Source organism: Aptenodytes forsteri, unplaced genomic scaffold (assembly GCF_000699145.1).
Source record: "Aptenodytes forsteri isolate BGI_AS27 unplaced genomic scaffold, ASM69914v1 Scaffold93, whole genome shotgun sequence".
Classification (NCBI taxonomy): domain Eukaryota; kingdom Metazoa; phylum Chordata; class Aves; order Sphenisciformes; family Spheniscidae; genus Aptenodytes; species Aptenodytes forsteri.
In genome coordinates, this window is record NW_008794665.1 from 1,269,223 (window position 1) to 1,293,304 (window position 24,082).

At 37.6% G+C, this 24,082-nt stretch overlaps 1 protein-coding gene across 3 annotated transcripts in view; it reads left to right on the forward strand.

Moving 5' to 3' along the window:
• CCSER1 (coiled-coil serine rich protein 1) overlaps positions 1–24,082 on the forward strand; it is a 687,005-nt gene that overhangs the window by 512,086 nt on the left and 150,837 nt on the right. The window contains exon 9 of one of the 3 annotated variants that reach the window (XM_019470564.1): positions 23,913–23,958. The exons of the other annotated variants lie outside the window; for them this stretch is intronic. Within the exon in view, the coding sequence (XP_019326109.1) occupies positions 23,913–23,958 (46 nt within the window). The remainder of the gene's footprint in view (positions 1–23,912; positions 23,959–24,082) is intronic. 3 annotated transcript variants of the gene reach the window in all.

The following is a 24,082-nucleotide window of genomic DNA, read 5'->3' on the forward strand; positions in this document are numbered from 1 at the left end:
TGCAGGGGGACAGCCTGCCTCACCATGGTCTTCACCAGGGGCTGCAGGAGAATCTCTGCTCTGGTGCCTGGAGCACCTCCTCCCCCTCCTTCACTGACGTTAATGTCTGCAGAGTTGTTTCTCTCACATATTCTCACTCCTGTCTTCTGGCTGCTGCTGGTGTTGTGCAGGTTTCTTTTCCTTTCTTAAATATGTTATCACAGAGGCGCTACCACCATTGCCGATTGGCTCGGCCTTGGCCAGCGGCGGGTCCATCTTGGAGCCAGCTGGCATTGGCTCAATTGGACATAGATGAACCTTCTAGCAGCTTCTCACAGAAGCCACCCCTGTAGCCCCTCCGCTACCAAAACCTTGCCATGCAAGCCCAATACACTTCGGTAAGTACAGTTACTCTGACTGGGGCTGTACCTAACCAGACTGGACTTCAGTGTTTGACTCCCTTCTCCAACCATTGATTAGGGGAAATAGAAATACCATACTCAGTAAGAAGTTTTAGAAGTGAGAATAAATTAGTTACTCCAACTAATTTAGGTTATAGAGTACAGTTGTCCATTTGCATTCACTTACCCTCAATTCTCTTACTCCAGTTTTTATACAAATCAAAGTACTACTTGAATATTGTACAAAATGAGACATTTGCTCAGTTTTTGAGAGGAGAACCCGAGAAAAGATAGAGCCTAATGAAGCCATCTAATCCGTCTCCCTGAAAATGTGAGGTTTATTGGTATATTGTTGAATGTATTGTTGATTCTTATCCTTTTCTGAATAGTGAAATATTAATGACTCAGGTTGAGTCTTTGTGTTTCATTTAGTAGTTTAACAGTGCTAGCATTCAAATGGCTGAGCTTGGCCTTTAAAGTTAACACCCCTTTTAAGACAAATGGCAGAAATTCTCAGCTTAGCAATGGGTTTTTCAAACAAACTAGTTGCAGGCTGAGAAGAAAAACAAGAGGTTGACCATACGTTTTCTATGCGGTTGTCGTGGTTTAATCTCAGTTGGCAACTAAGCACCACGCAGCCGCTCGCTCACTCCCCCACCCCCCGGTGGGATGGGGGAGAGAATTGGAAGAGCACAAGTGAGAAAAAACTCGTGGGTTGAGATAAAAAAACAGTTTAATAATTGAAATAAAATGATAATGATAATAATAATAATATGATAATAATAATAATACACAAAGCAAGTGATGCACACTGCAATTGCTCACCACCCACCGACTGATGCCCAGCCCCCCCCGGCCAGCTTCCCCCAGTTTATGTACTGAGCATGATGTCACATGGTATGGAATGTCCCTTTGGCCAGTTTGGCTGTGCCCCCTCCCAGCTTCTTGTGCACCTCCAGCCTTCTCAGTCGGTAGAGCATGGAAAACTAAAAAGTCCTTGGCTAGTGTAAGCATTACCTAGCAACAACTAAAACATCAGTGCGTTATCAACTTTGTTCTCATCCTAAATCCAAAACACTGTACCAGCTACTAGAAAGGAAATTAACTCTATCCCTGCCGAAACCAGGACAGCGGTCGCAGTGACTGGAATGAGAAGAAGCAGGTCAGGTTTTTAGGTTTTAGGACAAGGGTGGGAAATTTGGAGCTGGTTGATTGACAAATCACAATTATGTTTGAAAGAAAAAAATGCTACTAAATATTGGTGGGGGAGGAGGGAGAGGAACTCCCATCACATACTTTATCATGATATTCAATAATAATGCATGTTAGTTTCTCTGATAAATGTGGTTTGTGGTGAACTGTGGTGTTGTGTATGTGAAAATGAGTTTCTGTATTAGTATGGAAGATTTTTACTTTTGTTGAGCTGTATGCAAGTAAACTTGCTCTATAAATTGCACATTAGAAACATCGTTGATCCAGAAGGCTAGATAATGGTCCTTCTCCTTTCTTTTCTTTTTCTGATTTTTTTATTAACTCTACCTTGTCTTCTGAAACAAACAAGTGTGTTTAGGAAGTTACAATTTTCCTCTATTTACAAGGGATTTGAAAATGCTAGATTCAAGTACAGGTAGCTGTAGTCAATATTCACTACTGTTGTGGAAGACTGCAAATCCCGTTCATCTGAAGAGAACAAATTTTCATCTGAAAGCCTCTAATCCTGCTTTCAGATGCTGCCAGTCATGAATACACATTATCTGTATTTTACAGTTTGTCCATGAGGTGGCAAACACTGTTGATTCTTGGCTTGCCACAGAGAGATATAAAGTGTCAGTGTTGCTGATATTTTTTTATGATCAGTATGGTAGTTGCAGCAACCTTTCTGATGTTTTGCAATAAAAGTGTTTTATATTTGCCAGTACTTAGCAGCATCATGATTTCTCTTCTGAAAAAGCTGGTCTAAAAGGTTATGGTCCCTTGCTTTTTTCCTCTGCTCGTTACCAGGTCATGTCTTGGCTACGGTGGCAATTACCACCCATGATTTAAATGATGTAGTGCAGGGAGTGGTGAGAGGCTGGAACAGGGTAGAGCTAGGGACAAATATCAGCAGACTTTTTAAAAATAATCTGTTGCAAAATAAATTATTGTGTGGATTTGTACCTTAGTTTCCATGGAAAAAATATATCTGTTGATCAGTTCGGTTTTTCTCTTTTTCCCCTTTAACAGTTGCTTTGGCAATCTTCAGTGGTTTCCCCCATTCTGTACTGTCCTTGATAATGGCAGTCCCATGAGAGAGAAGACCAGGAGTTCAGTTTATGCAGCTGCTAGTTTTTTTTCTTGTTACCTGGTTGGAGGAGTCTCTGAGAAAACACAATTTACTATCACCGGTCTTCTACTCACTTAAATAATGAACTTCATCTAGGTAAAGGATAAGTAGGTGACATGCCCATAAACAATATTGCTCTGTGAAGAATATCCCTTTGTCTGGTGACATTGCCAGAAGTTATACAGGCAACACGAACTGGTGGATCAGATCGCCCAGGTCAATGGCACAAAGACAAGCCCTTTGATCAGCAGCTTCTTGTTGGTGGGGTGGAGAGATCCTGTGCGAGATTTACTAGATATTTTAAGACTTCTGTACAACCTTTCACCATGTAAGTGCTAAGTATCTTTATTATTGCTAACAAACAAATGAAAGAAAAGAAGCGCAGGAGGGTTACAAATCAAAACCACAACCACTGGTCATAGGCTGTATTTCCTAAGATAGTATTTGTGGCTGCAAATACAGGACTTGCCTGTACAGGCAGACCTCTGCACTGCATGGACAGAGCAGTTAGAGCTTCTGTGTGGAGCTTGCAGGATTGAAGTCCTGGTGGCAAACCACTAACCACCTAACTGTATTTGCTTTTAGGAGAAGCTCCAAAAGTAGTTTCTACGTTTGATATATATGGGAGGGTGCTTAGCTGTTCTTCACAGATCTCCCCAATAGGATGTACATGAAAAAAGCCTCCTTTGGTTTTTCATACTTACAGAATTTAGAAATCTGTGGAGATTGTTCCTTGCAGGTATAAAATTAAATATGAACTCTCTTGGATTAAGAATATGTTACTAAAACAAAGTCTTCCTCTAATTAAGTGTAAGCACTCAGGAATCTCTGACATTTAGCCTGCTTAATAGCATTTCTTTCATTTTTGTCCTTTAAAGCAGGTCTGCTGCTGGCATTTATACAAGAACAAATGGACCTTATATTTGGTTTGTTAATTGCTTATGAAGCTCTATATTTAAAGAGTGTCAAGGTAATAAAGTGATACGTACCCTATAAAAATCAATAATTATCAAAGTAGACAATCATCTTCCTCCCAGGTTCTCTTGCTTACTAGCACTGGGCTACAATGTTCTTAATTTGGGGTCTGTATTGTTGCCTTTTATAAGGCAAAAATCAGTAATGACACTTAGTTATTTTATGGCAGCCTACATTTGCCAGATTTATTGTCTGCATGTTGCAAATGAGGAAACTGAGAGCAGCTGCGTGGTTTGCCCAGGGTTGTACCTGAAATCTGGCAGTCTTGCACATTTTGTGACTTGCAATGAAACCGTTAGACTACTTTACCTCTCTTTAGGGAAGTGCATGGAGATGATGTTCTGGTCACGCATAAATAGAAGTTTTGCTGTTGATGTCAGCGGGTCAGAATTTCTCTCATGCTGCTTGGATTTTCTTCCACCTTGTTTGTCTCTAAAGAATTTTTATGTTGACTGTCAGGGAGGATATATGCGTACCCACAAGTTTATTGGAAGAAAGAGCAGCTGCTAGCAGCTACATTATGAAGAGAAGGAGAAAGCAGAAGGCAAAGCTGAAAGCCGAATGACTTAGATCAGGGCCACGATTTACTGCCTCTATTCATGCATAAGTATTTCTTGATTTTTGAAGACTGCCTCAAAAAGTATTTTTCTAGCATTGAATGAGTAGAATTATTTTTTTATTTGCTAGTAAATGTGTCCTGAATAGAGAAGAAACATAACTATATTCTTGTTACTGAGAAAGAGACTAATCCCTTCCCTAAAATGATACTTTCTTTACTATTCTTAGTAGGCCATATCTCAGTGGGAATTTTGGAGTCTTAACTTACTGGCCTATGGTTCTCATAGCAAATAAAAATGAGCACTTTTTCAACTATTTCAAGTAAGTGCAGATGGAAAACAAAGTACAGAATTTAAGAGATGTAGTCTGACAGTAGTGTTTGACATGAAATTATGAAGATGGCTGCTTTCTTTACTACTTCTTTCTTATCCTATTTGTAGATAGGAGTTTTCAGTGCTTTGCTATTCTGTGGTTACTGTAACTTTAGTTATTATACTACCATCTAGTAATACAGTGTTTATACAATAGAAATGTAGCTTCAGTAATGTTAAAATTTTATATTTGTTTAATGCAGAAGGGAGCTAATCCCTTAGGGTCTCATTTCTAAAGAAAAACTAAACTCTGAGGGGAAAAAAAGTGAAGATTCTGACTATTCTGTTATTTAAATCATACATTTTAAAAATCTGCTTTTCCATAATAATTTGTGAGAGATCCACCCTTAAAACTACAAAATACTTTGTTTCTGAAAATGTTTCTGCAGCCTTAAATTCTTGCTGGTGCCAAGGATATCATAGAGGTTGCAGCTTAATGATTCTTGCTGAGGAACAGAAGTGGGGGACCTAGCCTCCTCTGGCTAGTCTGGGCTTGAGCATGGTCAGATACACTCCTATGGCTTCCATCAAGTCATGGGGACAAACTGTAATGGTTCTCATCAGGTTTACACCTCTGGCCTCACCTTTGACTATGACCCTAGTTACAGGAATTGAGTCTTAAAATTCTTTGCCTTCCCATAGAGAACTTTCTGTCCTACAGTTTCACAGAAGAACATTGAGTCTCTTAAACGAAATAAAACTGCCATTGTTGCTATTATTTTGTGGAACGTGCCATGTTCGATGAGCTCTTTCAGAAGACGTTGGATCACGCTGCTTCTCCTTAGTAGCTGCATTCTTAATCAGCAATTTTGGTACTTGAGATTGGGGCTACGACTATTTCTTGCATGGACAAGTTCAATTTTTTGGGAACAGAACATTCCGCATTGTTCTTTGTGGCAGTTTATATCTAATATAGAATAAAAACTGTTAAAATTGTCCTCAAACTTATGATTTTGAAAGCTCTAGTTCCCAGCTCCACAAATAATTTGCCATCAATTACATTTAAATTGTCATCAGTTGAAAATAGGAAATGGAACTACTTCTGGGACAGACTGATTGAAATGTTTATCCAAATAACCACTTTATGCCTGTAACATATCTGCATCAGTCCATAAACTATTTGCTCTGTCCTGAAAAACAGTTTCTTAACGTAGTTATCAGAGGAAAAAATTACTTTGTGCAGTGAACTCTTACTATCATTTAGATAATTGTGTTTGATAGTTGTATTTGTGTATTGGATGTGATGTGGTGCCCATCTAATTTTAGATTACTGTCTCTGGGAGGGATATAAGGAAAAAAGAGAGATAGATGTTCTTCTACAGAAAATTTTGTACACTTAATTGATTATTTTAATTGTTTTAGAAGGCTGTTCCCTTTTTTTAACCTTTCCTTAAAGAAAAAACATATTTTGCAATCTCTTATTATCAGAAAATGCATATTACAAATATACCACTGTGATTTTTAAATACTCTTACAACGTAGTTTTCTTTTCATGGCAGTCACTTCATCATTACGTTGAAATAACAAAGCATTTTACCTCCTGATGATTAGTGCTATATCTAAATCTTCGAGGTCACTCTGTCTTGGATGGATTTTATTTTTAACATACATAGCATTTTCATTTAGCTAATCCATGATCAAGCAGTCTTCCTCTTCTTTTCCCTTTCCTTTAGTTTCTTTGCTAAAACTTGCCCGGGGATTCATCAAATCTTAATTCACAATACAAATCTTAACTCTGCTCATTCCCTGAAGTGTAGCCCGTCATTGATTCTTTGTAGATCTGTCCTTTTGTGAAGTAATTGCATATCTTCTACCTCCTTTAATTCTCATGCTAGCCTGGGCATTTCCAGAGAGCACGATTCATAATTGTCCCCCTGAAAGACTAACATGCTCAAAAGGACCAGAGAGAAACAGCAGACTTGACTTTTTGGTTTGTTTTAAAACATACTCCACCATGGAAAAGCCATGTGCAGCCTGTGCAGTGTGTTAAGCCTATTACCTAGAGGTCTGTCCCAGGAAAAAAATTAAGAATATGCTTTGTCACTTAATTTTCAAAGCATGAATAATGTATCAGTGTCAATGAGATTACCAGTGCTTAAAAGCAAGTGGGCTTATGTCCTGCACCAGTGTGAAGGTTCTGAAAACATTTCTGTTCTTTTATGACAAAAACTAATCTCATAAATACAATTATTTTAAAAACTACTGGAAAACTTGAGTTGAAGGAGTTCTCCTGGCATTTCAAGCATACTTGGTTTCCTACGGGATATAGAAACACAGGAGTAAGGCCTTCTATGAAAAGCTGGTCATAACTAGAAATACAGTGTAGAGGATTCTGTTTGCTGTGTAATAACAAATAGGATGGTTTTGGTTAGTTAGCTGTTGGGGGGGGGAGGGGGTTGTTTGTTTTTTTAATCTACATGTTCTTTTGGCTCATAGAAGTCCTAGGAAGTGGCATCAGCATGAAAAGCCAGTTCTGCAGAGGCAGATATAAATCACACACACACACACAAAAAAAAAATAAACTCATGCTGTTTAATGGAACCATTAAGGCTTTTCTTCAGTCTTGACACAATTTTGCATTCCATTCAATAGTAAGATTTCCGATAGCTTCCGTGGCATCTTATGTGCCTTAATATGGTTTAAGCATATAAAAGAAGCATATCTTATTTTTAAGCATTCCGAGCGTGGGTGTAATTAATAATGCTGCAAGAGCCTTTGTTCTCTCAAAATGTATTTGTCACTGAGACATCACCTTTCAAAGGTGAAGTGAACATGAATTGCTTAATGTGATAGTAATTTTTAGATAAGTCTCTCTATCCAAAAACGTTCTGTTGGAGTTCAGGAATAATAACTGGGCAAGGACCGTGATTTTATATAAATTATTGAAGTTAACACGTTATTGAAACTCTGAAGCGCAATATACTAGTATGTAACTTAGAGGACACTTTTGTAAAAAGTTAATTAGGTCACTTGCAAAAATAGATTATTAAAACACCATTAGTTTTTCCCACACTTGACTGTCTGCTGTAGTAACAACTGTTTTTTCCATGTCAAATATTTGAATTTAAAGTGCTAAATTATTCTTTTATGTTCTTTTTTTTAAACAACAAAAAGTAGTTTATTTTTCAATAAGCTAAAAACCCCTAGAAAAAAAAACCCCACAAATTATTTCTCTTGGTCTCAACAGATGGCATAATCTGTTTACAAATGTAAATGCAGTCAGCAGTGTACATCACTAAAAGTGTAAATTTGTCTTTACCACTGTTCTACTCCTTTTGTGTTCAAATCAAAAAACAAGTCAAAACTCTTGTGATATAGAAACATTATTTTTAGCCATGTCTTAAAGTGTTTGTTAAAACTTATCTTTGTGAAACAACAACATCTGTTTGCTGCAGTTACTGCTGCTGCTGTTTCAAGAAGCGCTGCTGGGCTTGACCATTTGGGAATTTATTACATTTGTTGTGAAACCTGCCTTTCTGATTAACTGCTTATGTTCACTCCAGTTAGGATCTCTGGAGAGGCTTAAATGGGAATCTTTGTGTGATTTTTAGGCTCTTACAAGCAGGGAGCTAATGTGTAGCTGGTCTTTTACAATCTGAATTGCTGACCAATATGAAATGATCTGCCGTTGTACAATCAATCACTTCACTACAGGGGAGAAAATAGCACTCTTTCTTCTCCCTCTTTGAAACCTGTAAGAGCTTGATCACAGAGTTGCTCTGGGTTTTCGTGTTCTTAAAAAAAAAAAAAAAAAAAAAGTTGGGGCACAGCTCTTGTATAGGAAATAATACACCCCACACACATCTATCCTCTTTCCTCAAGGATTGCATGTTGCCCATACTTAATGTGTGTTTAAAAAATTATTTACAAACATCAGTATGCTGTGACCATGTGTTTCCATCACATTGCTCACGCTACCCTAAATTCAGTATGTATGAGAACGTACTTAGGGGGGGCGATCACAGAGAAGTCTATGTAATCAGATGGATCATATAAAAAAGTGGGGAAAACAAGGTATTATTTTTCAAAATAATCTTTGAGAAGTGCTGGAAAGCTATATAATCCCTGCTACGTGGGTGAGTAGCAAGGGTAAACGTTTGAAATGCAGAAAATTTAAGTACGTGAAGACCATGGGAATTTACACTCTCCTCCACTGCTGCCATCCAAGAGTGAAAATAAGCGTCAGCTTACTGACTTCAGATACTTCCAACGTGTGGCTGGATAATGGCTGTTATCAAAGGGTGCTAAAAACATTCTAGGTGCAACACAGAGCAAATGTGAGTCTCATTTCCATTTGTGACTGGAACTGGACAGTACAGATATACTCAAAATTACATGTAAAAAATATATGTTCAGAGTTCAGAACACTAGGGTGAATAAGGTCGTTTATATCTTGCCTGATCCCACTATTGTTTACCATAGCACTACTATACGCTTTGTCTTTTCCTCTGCGAATCAAAGCATTTGCATCTTACAGGTGGTATTTCAATATTGCATTCATTGCACTCTTCTTCATTTGTAACTGACTGCCATCTGGAATTTTCTTGCCTGGGAATCTCTAAGCACAGCGTAGTTAATTAGTTTAACACTTTAGGACACATTCTTTGGACTCCCTTAAAAATAAATAATACTTTGTCTATTTGTGTTACATTTGATAGCAGGAAAAAGAGAACTGGCACTTCCTTCTCTTTCATTATCGTGATAAAGGTCAATTAAAAAAAAAAACTTTAAAGCAAAGTTTGTTTCAGAGACCCCCAATCCAAATGTATCTATGTTTTATGGCAGGTGTTTCAGCAATTATTACTAATTGGAAAATTAGATGCCGTTGCTATAGCAGCATCTTTATTCACTAATTGGTTTTGGCACATTTTAACTAGCACTAGCTCAGCTAGGCACAAAGCTATTCAAATGAGACATGTGAAGGTTTGTGTGGAAATGGTGAGCCGGTGCTGTGAAGTCAGTACATTAACCTTCCACCTCTGTGGCCCTGGACACAAACCAAGTTCTCTCTGGGAGCACAAGCAAGACCTTGGTGGCCTCATCTGTGTTAGTAAAGCATAAGAAAACAGGAGATTGGGGAAATTCTGAGCTACAGTCCTTCAATTCTCATTCTTCATTTCTATTTTGACTGTATCGGTTGCTGCTGGGTCAACAAACTCATGTGCTTTTCCCTTTCAGACTGCTTTGCAGCCGGCTTGATCTCCTCTCCAATTGCGAGTACATTGTTGCTTATATTTGGGTGGGTGATGTGTTTCTTTGCTGATCTCCAAAACCTTTTAACTTGTCTTTCCTTGATGTGTCTTGTGCTTTTTCCTTTGGTTCCCGCAGTGAATATTTGCTGGGGCTTGGGTCATTGAAGTTACCTCCATTTACAATGTAACATTTATTTTCTGGGCAATTTAGGTTTTCCTTTGTGTCTGCTTCACAGTAGGATGGAGCTCCACTGACATGCTGCAAACTGGAGGATTTTTATACTTTAGGCACCTTATTCCCTTCTTGAGCTTTGAAAGGTAGAGCTTGCTATGCAAAATTCTTCTTTTTTTTTTTTTTTTTTTTTTTTTCTTCTTCTCTACTTGACCTGGATTTTATGAAGATTTTGAAGTTCTGGAGGTTAGCAGTTTCAGATCTCCTTGCTCCCCCCTCCTCTACATTTTAGATGGCCTTCCCATCTGCCATTCCTTCTGTGACTTGTAGGTACCATGTGAAGGAGAGAGAAGGGTTGTTTAAGAGTAACTATGGTTCCTTGACTGGTGTTACCTCTTCACCATCCATCCTCTGTCTTTTCTCTGTTACAGTCTTTTCGAGTTTCTGAAAAATAAGTTGAAGAGCTTCTCGAAGGATAGTGTGAAATATTTCCCTGCTATATGTCTGACTGAGGAAGGCACAGTGGCAGTGTGAGTGTGCACTGTATATTCTACTGGAGAAAAAGAATAGTCCAGTTTTGTAGGCTTGGGTACATAAGCCACATCGAGAACTTTCACTCTTGTGTGTTCACAAAGATTTTAAGTTACTCAAAGTACATTTAGAGCTGTGCCTCTTTTCACTGCAAGCTAATTATGTGTGTCAAAATACTGAAGTGCTGCATGCCATAAAATTGCTAATAATTTTTCATTCTCAAGTATGATTCTTAGTGGGTAGCAAAATAAATCATCTTAATCATATGGCTTTCACTTCAAAAAAAAAAACAATTCTATGAAGGTCGGATCTCTATTTGGAGGTGTATCATTTGGGCAGTGGATGATCTGTAAATGAGGATTTGGTTTCTAAATGCAACATTAGTTATTATTAGTCACACCTTGGATTTGATTTCAAAATGCGACATTAGTTATTATTAGTCATGCCTTGGCAGCTTTTAAAATAGCTTTTGCAGTTATAATTTTTTGTTTCTTTGTTTACAATAGTTAAACTCTTGTTTTAATGAGATGTACCTCTGAGCACTTGTCAAGAGTATACAAGTTCTTTGGTGGGAAGACAAATACCCCATTGGTACTGTTGTGAGAAACTTTTGAGTTTTAATGCATAGAGCGTGTTCAAAATTAAAGGAGGGTTTTTTTTCCTTTGATTTCCCTTTAAATGTCAGTTTAAATGTTTGTGAAATTGGGAGACAGAAAAAATGTGCCCTCAACCCCCAGACAAGCTGCTGCATGTATACTTCATGCTTCCTTCTTACTATAGTAGACGTTCTATAAAGGGAGAGGGGAAACACTTTGAAAACCCATGTTTGTCATTATCTTTACAGCTATCACTCTATGACAGTTTTGTCTGTCATCATTAGTTCTTAATAGCTGGTTTCCTTTCTTTGACAGGAACATAGCCTCAAGGCTGTGTAAAAAAGAAAAAAAAACAACCCCAGAATAATAAGGAAAAGTCACCATGACTCTCGCCAGTGATACAGAAAACAAACAGATGTTGCTATCATTTTTGTGGTACTTCTGAAAACTTTGGTACGGTATCAAATCCCATATGCATGTATGTGTCTGTCTAACACTTCCCTCACCAAAAGACTCCTTGTAATATTTTGCCTTGTCATACAGGTTTGAATTCTACTGGTTCTCATAACCTCCTTTCCAATAGTTACTCTTTTTTCATATCTAATCTCGTCTGTTTTGTAGTAGAGCTAGATCCGTGATTTGGGAAGTTATGAAGTTTCAGTTAGAAGACTAGACACAGCTTGAATGTATGTCCAGCTGCACAAAGCTGTGTTAGATGTTGCTGTGAATCAGCTGTAATCAAATGAGAACTTCAAAGATCCCCAAACCTAAACCCAAAATGCCTTCAGCAGCTTGGAGTTCAAAGTAGAAATGTCACATTTTTATTTATGTGTTTATTAGAAGTAATTTCCACGCAGCTCCTAGCATCAGCCATCTGCTGTAGCTGAGATCTTCTTGACTTTGGCGTTGTTATTGATTCTAATGAGAGAAGTAAATATTTAGTCCATCAACTTTCTACCTAGGTTTCTCCATTTCTTCTATTTCCTCTTTTTTTTCCCCTCACCCCTCCCACCTCTAGTTTTCTCTTGTTTTGTGCCTCATTGATGAAGCTACTTAGTAAAATAGATACCTATTTTTTTCCTCATAGCCTACTGTCCATTCAGTAAAAAGTTGGAATTTATTATGGCATATGCACTACTAGTAAATCTAATTATAGTAAGGAATTTTAATGCATCAAGTGGTAAAAAGACACTTCCATATTGGGACTGCATAAAAATATTAGTTCAGTTGCAGAGTGTGGGAAGGAAGAAATGTTTGGAGCCAACTTAGGCTTTGTTATGCCACATGCTCTTTGTGTGAGGCATGCAGCATTGTATTTTTAGGGAAATATGCATTAACAAGTTGTCAGGGCATCTGATAAGGAACAAAGGCAAGGGACTGAGCTGCATTCAGAATGTTTTATGTAGTTACAAGGCGTTCACTTGTTTTGAAAGCACTTTGGTATAAGAGGTTGGAAAAAATAGTGTTCAACTGATTATTTCTAGATGAATTTTGAGGAAGGGACAGGACTAAATGGAATAGAGAGAGTGTTTCTGGAAGGTGTGCCAGTCCTCACCAGTGAAGAAAGTACAAAATCAAGTAGCAACAGAAATATTCAGGTAGTAATAGCACCACACAGATTAGTAACAGAGTAATTCTCTGCAGCCATGTATAAGGTTGTGTTGGTTTTTTTCAATAAACTCCTTGAACAGCTAAGATGCTATTGAAACACTATGCTAAAAGGCTTCTGTAAAGAGATGATGGGTAGCCTGTATTACATGCCAAAAAAGGTGAAATACTATATTGCTCAGGTGGGCATAGGTCAAATTAACTTTTCTTAATATATACTTTTTTTAATATATATATATATAAAACTACATAAAAACAAAGACAAGAAACAGTTAGCAAAGCTAAATCTAATAGCAAACTTCCATGACTGACCATCGGTTCAATAAAGAATCATACTTCATTGTATCAATTCAGAAGCTCAGATACTGAAAGAAGTGGATCAAACCATAAACACATCAATCAGACTGTGGTTTAGATGTGGGAATCATAAACAAATTTTTTTGTGGTTTTAATTTGCCTGATGGGGGTTTTTTTTCATTATTATTTGTAAGGTTCAACTTCCAAGACGTTCTTATCTACCTATTTTGAAAACAAAAAAGAAAGATTTTCTTTTGAAGGGAGAAGAATAGACAGGAAATGTAACTGTCTTCAGGCGCTGAGTGAGAGCTTGTCACAATGCCTGTAAAATAAAAATCAAAATGAGATGCATCCAGAGTCACGTCCCTTTTCTTGTATGTGTTTTATTTATATTTCAATTTGGTTTTGAAGCAAAGCTGAATCAACAGTCTGAAAAAAAAAAAAGAAGTCTTCTGTTTGAAGGTGATACAAATTAACATAGATCTCAGCAGCAAAATCTTTTCTCAAATAATGGTTTGCTTCAGCTCTGGGGCATAAGAGGAGAGCTTGTGTCCAATCAATTTTTGATTTTTTTGTTGAGCAAGGTCAATAATGTTTTCTCCCTCCCTGCCTCCCCCATCCCCACCCCCTTGCAGTAGTGTTTTGTTGTAATGTGAGCATTTACCAGTTAGGTCCAGGAGTACTAACACGGTTTCGCGAGGGCCATCAAGCATTGATCCGATGGCAATTGCTTTCATACTGACTGAGATTTTTCTTGATGAAAACTAGATCTTCTAATAACCATTCTTTTTTTCCCTTGACAGTCAAGTCACCTTTTTCTTGTGTATAATCATGTGATTTCTTTTTTATAGACATGTATTTTTCAACTATAATCCTCATTTTGCTGATTGAGCCATCAAGTTAGTTTAATTAAGCAAAAAGTCGCGTAAAAATTCTACTAGTTATTTGTGTTATGTTATTCATGTTATCTACTCATGTTATTTGTGGCAGATAAAATTAAAACTAGCTCAATTAAACAAGAACTTTTAAAAATCTTCTCATACAGCTTGAGGACTGAGAGTACCTGACTTTGTGTGGACAATTAATATATATAGAGAGCTCCATACTGTTTTTTGAGCTTACACAAGAAGAAATTACTTTGGGATGTGAAAGGTTTCCAGTGACTTTTGGTCAGACCTGTAATATAATCACATCAAAACCTGCAGTGGTAATCGCGTTCATGGTGATTTGTACCAACTTCATATTCATCCCTTAAAAACAAGAAAATGAGTTTGTCTTGCTGGGATATTTCAAACAGAGACCATTACAGGAAATAGTATACAGAACTGTGGAAGTATTTATTTAATGTGGCAAAGCAAATGTTGCAGGTCTGCGCTTTCTAAGCATGTGAATAGATTCGCAGTTTGCAACAGGGAGAAGAGTCCAGATTTCACACATTCATTGTTCATTGGCATATATTTCTTTTTAGCATTAATACTGTTTTTTATGAAAGCAGAGGGAGGAGGTTTTTTTAGAAATAAATGAGCTCTAGTGGAAATATGAGCTGGAAAGGTAGCAGTAAATGTGTGCTCCAGCATTAGGTTCTGACTCTAAATTAAAATTGGAATGTGAATCCCTAGGCATTCAGTTTAAATTTATGCAAACATTTACTGCAGTGTTATATTTGATCTAGATATAATCTCTGCCCTTCTCTATATTGAATTTTTAATTTAGGGGTGATTAAGTCAGAAGTCATTGTTGACACCTCGCTTTGAGCAGGAGGGGGAACTAGGTGACCAGCTGAGTTCTAGGTCTCTTCCAAACAGAATGGTGCTGATTCTGTGATAATCAGTCAATAGGATGTGCATACCTTTACACTGTATGTATTTTTTGAAGTGTTACTTGTATGTTCCGAACACACTTTGCATATATATATATATATATGAAGACAGAGACTTGCATAGACAGAAGCAACAGCAGCTAAAACTGGGAAGCAAAAAGAATCAACTTCACAAACAGAATCATTTGCCTTTTTGGCTCACTTTGAATCTAATGAAGAAGTTTTCCTATGGTTGAAGCAGAGAGTAACTTAGGAATAAATAAGCCCAGTCTTCAAAAAACCCCTGTGTAGGCATGTCTCAGAATCACTATGTGTATTCCTGAACAATACCAGATTCACCCACAGGGGTTGCTTCCAGCCAAATGGTTCACATCAGAAATGGCGTCCACCCCACTTGGAAAGTTAACGGACTCTGAGAGGCGGCGAGGTACCCGTTGCTCTTTAAGCCATCCACAGTCCTGTACTAAATGTAATACCAGCAAAAAAAGTATTTTTCTGACATTAATAAAACTTAAATGGTGCTTCTTTTATTTGTCTGGGGCACACTGTCTAATGTATGTGACAATTTATTGCATAGAAGTCTTCTAATTGTCCTTAATATATATGCCAAATTGACTTGCTATATAATGCAATGAATTCCTTTTTTTGGTGGTTGTTTTTAATGGGATCTTTTATGTGTGCCAAACAATGGCTGAACATCACTTTGCAGAACTGGATATTATAGTTATGAACCAGCTACAAGCAGACAAAAAGTGGCCATTCGTAGAAAAATTAGTGCAAGTAAGTGGACCTAAATACATGGTATCAGCCTGGATCAGACTCTCAGCAGAAGGGTGGCTCTTGGCAGGAACAGGGGGCTGATGAGAACGAGAGAAGCGGTGGAAGTTGACTAAGTACTGAGGCTGCCCAGCAGTTTCCGTCTGAATTTCCAATGCACAGCCCTAAAATAGAAACACTTTTACTGAACAGTTAATATGCTCTAAATGAAAGATGTCGTAGGCAAGAGCGCCTAAGAGGCCTGTAAGACCAAGTTAATGAGAGATTTCAATGAGCAAAGCAGGGTGGCTTTAAAACAACTTGTACAAGCTTGAAGGCAGGGATAGCTAAATTCAAATTCTCTTAAGTCAAGTCCCCTGAGAGGATAAAGAATCAGACAGGTCATAAAGTGATTAAGAAAGTAACGTAACTTAACATCTCTAGCGTGAATGAGATGTCTGCAAATGAGTTAATATTTTCCCATTTCGTGGGGTTTTTTATTATGTTTACAAATTTTTTTTTTAAATGGAAGAACAGTATTTCAGCAGATGTTGAAGCATGCAAGAAATCACAATTTATAAGAAATTTCTACCTAAGCAATTTGAGCAGATTGTTGTTGCTAGTAAAATAGTTGCGAGGAAGCATCCAATTAACAAATGCAAGCTAGCTATACAGAAACATTAGTTGGATTATCCATTTGAAACAATTATCCTATTGCTATCACATAAGGGACTGTAGGTACCCAGAAAGACTGTTACTGCCTTGTCTGACTGTATCTAGATGTAACATAATATGTATAGTTTGGCCTTATGAGATAGCAATCCAAACTGTGGTGTGAAAGTGTATTTTAGGATCTTTCACTTATATGTGGAAGCAGATTGCTGAAAAGTGCATGTAAATGTTGATTCAGAGTTGAAAATGTGCCAAGAGACTGCTAGTAAAATATTTACTGATAACTTTAAGATGGAAATATGTCTTCCTTATTGAGCTATAACTTCAGTTTGGAAGATATTTGGAGGAGGAACATATTTATATTAATATAACTATAGACTATGGAACCGCATTTGCTCTTGAGTCTATTTTCTTTTAGTAATTCTGTTCATGCCTGGCATAGCTTTAAAAAAAGAAAATAAATATGTGTGATTGTTGTGCTATCATCTTCAATTGCACATAGCTTTAAATATTTTGGAATTGTATGAAGGTCTTGCAGTATTTCAGGCCACCATAGGAACAAAAAATATTTTTTCTTCTTTCTTTGTTTAAGGTAAAACACATTGCAATCTGAAATCTAAGAAAGGAAAAAGACACAAATGATAAGCAGTTTTTCATCAGAGGGATTGTAAAGACTGAATGTTGGCTGTTAAAGTTGGATAATGCTATAAAAGAGATTAAGTTGTAAACAATTACTTGTGAAAAGTAGTGGCGTTTTTGTTTGCTTGGGGTTTTTTTAGCATTTTCTAATCCCATCTTTCCAAAAGGAATAAAAATTCCTGTTCTGCTTGAGTTTTGCTTTAAAGCCTTGGTCCTCCTCTTTAATACTACTACTTTGACTACAATTTTTCATTTATATTTATGCGGATGATTATTCTTCCAAAGTATCACACTCTCCTCCTCTCTGTATTCAAATGATCGTTTCTTCAACTCGTCAAAATGAGCCTGAAGGATGGATGAATTCTACGTAAGTAGAAATGGTCTTAGCACTTAAAATTTTAAATGGGAAGTTTTTAAAATGAGAAATGGAGCAAAGGCTAAAAGGCAGTATATGAATTTCAGATAGAAAACAGGGCAGAGCTATCCTAACAAACATAGTCCCATTGAATCAGCTCACACAAAAATAGGTGGTGTGACAAAGAGCAGGGTTTTTCATCAAAACAATAAAAATCTTAAAATGAGTGAATTTCCATGGCCTGAAATGAAGAAACCTACAGCCGGCATCTCAGGCATTTATGGAAGAATTAGTGGTGGGACATTAGTACCAAGGTGAAGAGTTGAGCAGGGACTCACATGCTAAAATCAGCTGTTACAACCTGCTTTCTAAATGCAGTTGGAAGAGGCAATACTTATGTCAAGGGGGCCATGGATCATATTAAGTAATGAGGAGATACTGGAGAGCTAGATAGGTCTTCAGTTGTGCAAGGGCTTTTGAGGTGTTTGTGCTCAGGATGGTTGAGTGTGCACAGTGAAATCCAGTGATCAAGAAGGTATTAATGAGTAAGTTTCTTGCACCAAAACTGAAACTTTGGAGAAAGGACATAAACTTTGGTAAAAGTCTGCATGTTTTAGAATATGGTGGCACCATGATATCTGGAGACATGCTAATGTCATTATATTGAATTAAATATTTTTTTTTTTTAGAACCATTTAAGAGTGAAATTGCATTGAGAAAGTAGTACATCTAAGTCAGCCTTTACTGAACTCAGTAGCGGCACGCTACTCTCTGCATCATTTCATTGTTATACTCAACCAGTGAAGTACTGTGTGATGCAAGTGAAAGCTATTGTATTAGAGCACGGTTTCCCATTTTAATATTTGCTCTGTTCATGAAAGTAATTCATTCTGCCCTTACAGGAGAATGTGGTCATGATCCAGCAAGTCTCTGGGCAATCTTATGCGTCAGTGGTATTATGCCATTGTGTATTGACAAGGAATTATCGTTCAGAACTCTTGTGAGATCAGTTGAACATTTCTTATGCGGTAATAACTAAGACTGTGCTTTTTATTCTTAGTGGTGCTCTGAAATATTCTGAGGTATCAGTCTCATTTCTATGGTAAGAAAAAGGTATACGTTCAGTTCCAAAGCTTATGTCAAAGAATTATGCACTTTGTCTAGGGAAAATTGCCTACCATGAGTAGCTTCTTTAAAAATCATAATCTGGGGCTAGGTGGGGTTGGTTTTGGAGTTTTGGTTTTGGTTTTTTAATCAGTGCCTTTTTAACCATGTAATAGGTAGGTTTTGTGCTCTAAGAGAAAAGAACATTTATTGGAAAAACATTCTTTTGATGGGTAGTGAGCTCTCTTTTATTTTCTTCTGGCATTGATTGGTCTGTGTCAATACACATCTTTGGAGATTCCTCATAGAAAGGGACACAAAAAGAACAGCAATATTTGTGTAGTTATGCTGCAGAGGGGGTATTCAGTTCAACTGAATTGATTTCATCATTTCATATATTGCAGTATTCAGACTTCCAAGTTGCTCAAGGTGAACCCGGAGGACTTCAGTCACTGTATACAGTTAACAGCAGATGAACTCATAACTTTAGAGTTCAGAGAGATGTAGGAAATGTATGCAATTGCTAAAGTATTTTTGCTGAAAGGCTTCGTTTGAACCGCAAACTAATACATACTTGGATGTTTTGCTTCATTGAACAGGTTGCATTATGAACTGTTTTCATTTGGACTTCCTTGCTGCTGTTGTCCCAGAATAGCTACAGTCACAAATAGTTAGGCTGGCTGGTGTTTATGGTCATTACTTTAAAAAATTGACAGTAACTGATTTTGTTCAATGTGAGGATGTGAAAAATAAAATAACTGTGGGAACTAAATGCAAGATTCCCTGGCTGAGTTCATTGGAGCTTCCAGTGAATACTTAACTGTGACTTCTGACAGAAACTGTGTCATACTCTCACCTTGACAAGGTTAAAAATTAATAGTGTTTTCAAAAAGAACTTGAGTTTTGCAATGTTCTGATTGCATTTCTGAAAGCTAAGTGAAAAGAAATTATAAATGACTGACTGAAGGAATGTAAACAGAACAACAGTGTATCTGCTTGTCTGGTGCATAAAATCCACGTTCACATTAGGGATGTCTTGGGTAATCAAACATTCCTGCATTAACAATGAGGGGATGCTAAGGATATGTTATATGGAGGCAGAAAAGATAAAATAAAAGCCTCTCTCTTATTTTTTCCTCGTGAGGAACAGGGACTGTAGCACTGAATTGCATGGCACAGGAACATATAGAAAAATTAGTTGTTGCCCTGCTTTCAAAGGGAACATACCTCCTAGGGTATCTATCCTAAGCGTGAGTTAACTAGCTGATTAGTGCTTAGTCCAGCATCTGATGCTATGGTAATATTAAATAAATTAATATGGTTGCACAGACCTCTTTGCACAGACTTCTTAGGCCTTTTTTTTCTTTTTTCTTTTTTTTTTTTTTTTAAATTCCAAAAAGTGTGTGAATGTGTCTTGCATCTACAGATAGAAGATGCTGACTGGTTTAGCAGCTCAATCCTAGAGGATGAGCTCTGGCCCTCCCAAGACAAGCGGGCCAGCAAGCACTTTGGACTGAAATCTCAATACTTGTGTTTTTTGTGCCACAAGAGGTAAGAAGTAGGCAGGAATCAAGACCCGAGCAGGTGCATTTTCTTGTCATACTGTGTTCATGTGCAAAGCAGCCCTAAAAACTGTATTTCCCTCATCGGTCCATTGAATAGGGCAGGAGTTATAAATGAGGTATCCTGACAACTTCACTTTTAGAGGCTTCTCGATCTTGATCGATTCTTTCTCGGCTGCTGAGCTCTGACTTTTCAGGTACTGATGGCTGTTTTCTCCTCACCTGTGTATTCAAAGGTGAAATGTAGGGGCTGTCCATTTTTAGACCTTTCCTCCAGAAAGGTCTCTGATCACAAATAGCAACTTTTTTTTCGGCTTCCTTACACTGGCACATCAATTGGCTGATGAGGAAATGTAACCTACTGCACTCATTAGACTATTTTGGTATTTTTTGGAAGCATAATGTATGTAGTAATATCAATAATATAATTTTTAAAATTTATTCCATGAAATGAATTAGCAGAGAGATTTATTTATGTATCTTAAGTCAAACTGGAGTTGAAAAGGAAAAGGTAAAAAACACAATCATCGTGAAAACTTTTTTCCTGCTTCTCATCAGTGACAGCATGGACTTGCTGGGATTTTAGCATTAAAAAATTAAGTGACATTGAGCTGGTATAGGCAGGGTGATCAACCAAAAAAAATATGTTTGCACAGTGATCCCAAGATGCTGAATCTGCACCTAAGTTCTGTGCATTTACATAATAAACGTTTAGAAAATGCCATCGTTAGCATGTTTTATGTACCCTCTAAAAGAACTTCAGAGCATTTTAAATGAAAATGAGTTACATACATTTAAAATGTATGGAAATGCTTAACATACATCAGTGTCCTATGGTGAGCCTAATGCCTCCGACAGTATTTAAAGACGAATCCAAATTCAAACTTTGCTGTATACTAAGAGCAATATTTTGAGAGATGCTATTCTGTAAGTGATCTCTTAGTTAAAATTACGCAGCAAAAAGGTAGGGAAGGGTTAGCCATTTACAAGCTTCAGATGAGTGTGCTAACTTTTATAAATCATTAACTTAGCAACTACAAGGTAATTAGTCATCTACAATGCCTGTACATTATTAATAGCGTTATTTTATCCCTGTGTAAGGCTCTACATTTCTAGGAATCGCAGGGCACTTTGAAAACTTAATACGGTATTACCACTGAAGCTGTCATGGAGGCCTAGACACCTTTAGGATTAAGTGTTACACCACACAGAGAGGACAGAAAAAAAAGCTACATGTGATTAAAACTGTGGAACTACTAGGAGTTCCAGCAGAGCCTGGATTTTCCACAGACAATGCCTGAAACTTGGCTTAGTTTTGAAAAATGCTCCTTATCATTGTGCCAGATGATACCAAAGGATAACATTTATTTCTGGAGTATGAGGGGAAAAAAGGAAAGGAAGGCCTGGTTAAAAGATAGACATATATCCTTTTCCCCCCGGAAGGCCATTCACTCTGGAAATCAGAAACATGAAAAAGTAATGCAGTCAAATTCATTGGCATCTTGCTTTTCAAAGGAGTATTATGTCATTAGAAATACATTACTTAATTGGTGTCAGTAGTGATAATAGTAACTAACAATGAATAATTAAATTCCCAGTTCTTTCGTTGTGTAAGTTGAGGCTGTTTAAATGGTTTTTTTGCTTCATGAGGGGAAAAAATGTAGATGCCACATACTCAAAGCATAGAAAAAAAGTACTTTTGGCTAAATAAGCAAGCAGCCAGCTAACCATTGTCAGGCCAATATTTGTGCTTTTTGTTTTTATATATGGTTTCACAAATCATTTCAATGCCTCTAAATGATGAATTGAAAACTTACTTTTAGGAGGTACCTTAATATAAGGTATCACTGCGTACCTTAGCTTTACTAAAAGCTGCCTCTAAGTAAAGCAGAATAGCATATAGTTGGCAGAATGGGGAGGCTCTGATACTGCTCTTGTGCAATGTCTATTCTTCAATACTTCTTGCTTTGCCTTAGATGAATACGTATATTCTTAGTATTTCAAATAACTGTATTTCCAGGAAGCACTGGAAATAATTGGTAAAGCCTCAGTAGTTACTGAAGAACTAGTTTAAGTGCCAAATGTACAACTAGATTTGCTACCCAGACCAACTTGTCCATTGGTTACTTTGAGAAGTTAGCTGGAACTAAAGGTGGACTTTGAGAAGTTAGCTGGAGCTAAGGGTGGACTTTGAGAAGTTAGCTGGAGCTAAGGGTGGACTTTGGCAGTACTGAAATAACTCCACAAATAACTGTGGGGTTGGGGGATAGTGCACTTGCAGAGCACTGCCTGCCCTGGAGGAAAGGGCTTTGAGCACTCTGCCTGCTTGCACTGTTTTGCTGGTAAATAAGGGGAGCTTACTGCCTTTTCCTGGCAGCATATGCAACCTTGGAAACAAGGGAGGGCAGCTAGTGGGTTTTTGCTGCCCCAACACAAGTTAACACCAGCTTGCCCCCTTGGCTACTTGTTGCGGTGGCTGTGACCTCTTACTACAGTTGCAGGAGAGAGTTAGTCTCGGAGTGACAACCTTGGGGCATAGTGAGACAAATGGCTTCTGCAGAGCTACCCAGCACTGCATGTGGCCACAGCGCAGCAAGCTGTGGTTCAGCAGCACAGCCACAGCATCTGAAGTGATGAATAATCCTAATTATTCTGGTTTTCCTTAAATAAAGTGGTATGGGAGCAGTGGTGTAAAGATGGTTTCTTTGTGGGGCTTTCTAGATGTGTATATATATGCTTCACTCTTCCTAGGTAAAGGAAAACAGAATTTTACAAGACCTGAAAGAGAAAATGATCTCAAAGAAAAAACGCCTAGCACTATCTAAATGCCTGGTAAATCAGTTCCCAGCCTTGAATTCAAAAAGATGGTGGAAGTCAAAATTATTTCAAAGGAAGTCAAGCTCCACACAAGTCTCCTAAGTTTCAGGTGTTTGGGTTTGGTTTTTTTTTTAAGGCAATAAGTGCAATCTTGAATATTACTGTAATTAGTCATCCTTGACTACCCAGTCCAACTGATCAGTGTGCCCTTTTACATTGGGAAGGAGGATGCAGTCTTGGACACAAACTCAAAGCAAAGCTCTGATTCATGATCTAGATTCAGAATGAGACAACATAGTTTGTTTTAACACTGCTCTTCAAGTTTTTTTACACTAGAGTTTCTCTTTACCTAGTCATCCTCTTAATCTCTGTTAGCTTATTTTTCTGGGTTTGGGTTTTTTTGGGGGGATGGACAGAGTAGGGATAGGGGATCACATTGGGAAGAGGCTTGCCTACAGATACCAACCGGTATGACTTGCTTGGCATTTGATTCATATTTTCTTCACGTGCACAGTTGGTATGAGATGTGTGGTAATTGCTGGCATAATGCACAAAAGATGAAGCACTCTACTGAAGGAGCATACTGCGTATATTGATCGGGGATTTAATAAAGCTGCTTCCTATTAGCTGTCATCAAACTGACCCAGTGAGGACTTGTTAAAGAATTTTGGAGAGAAGATGAGGAGGAAGTGGCAGGAACCAAACTGTACTGCGCTTGCTGTCCTTCCTACCTGTTTGAAATGTATTTTACCTTCAAACAGTGACAGTATCAGCTAAGACATTGGTGTAATTGAGCCTTCTTACTTTTGTAAAGGAATTCATTTTAATATATACTCTGTACGTTGTCCTTTCCATCAGATTTAATTTCTGACAAGCGTGAGCATGCCTGTCTTATGCTGATACTTTTTTTTCTGTCTTCTTTCTTTCTCTCTCTTTTTTCTCTTTTTGGTTCATTGTGTCTGCTGATGGGTGGATTACTCATAGAACATTCCCCACTATAATTTATGTTTATCTGAAAATAGGAACTGCAGTTCTTCAGTAATAACAAGCTCCTCTATCTAAACAGTCTCTATTTAGTTTCACTGCCTTCATTTTCTTCATGTCTTGTCCTTTTTTTCATTTGCTGCTGCTGTTAATCTGACATCCTTTGCTCCAAAAAAAAAAAAAAATGTGTTTTATTTACAGGGCACAGCATTTGGAAGTGCTCCTGTACCTTCTCGCAGGCAATTATGTGAGTCTCTTAAATTCCGCTCTGTGTTGTAAAGATGACTATGTGTTCATGTGCTGTAGCATGGCATGCCGATATAGAGTTAATGCCCTGAGGTCAATATTCAACCGCTGGTGTTGTATATTGC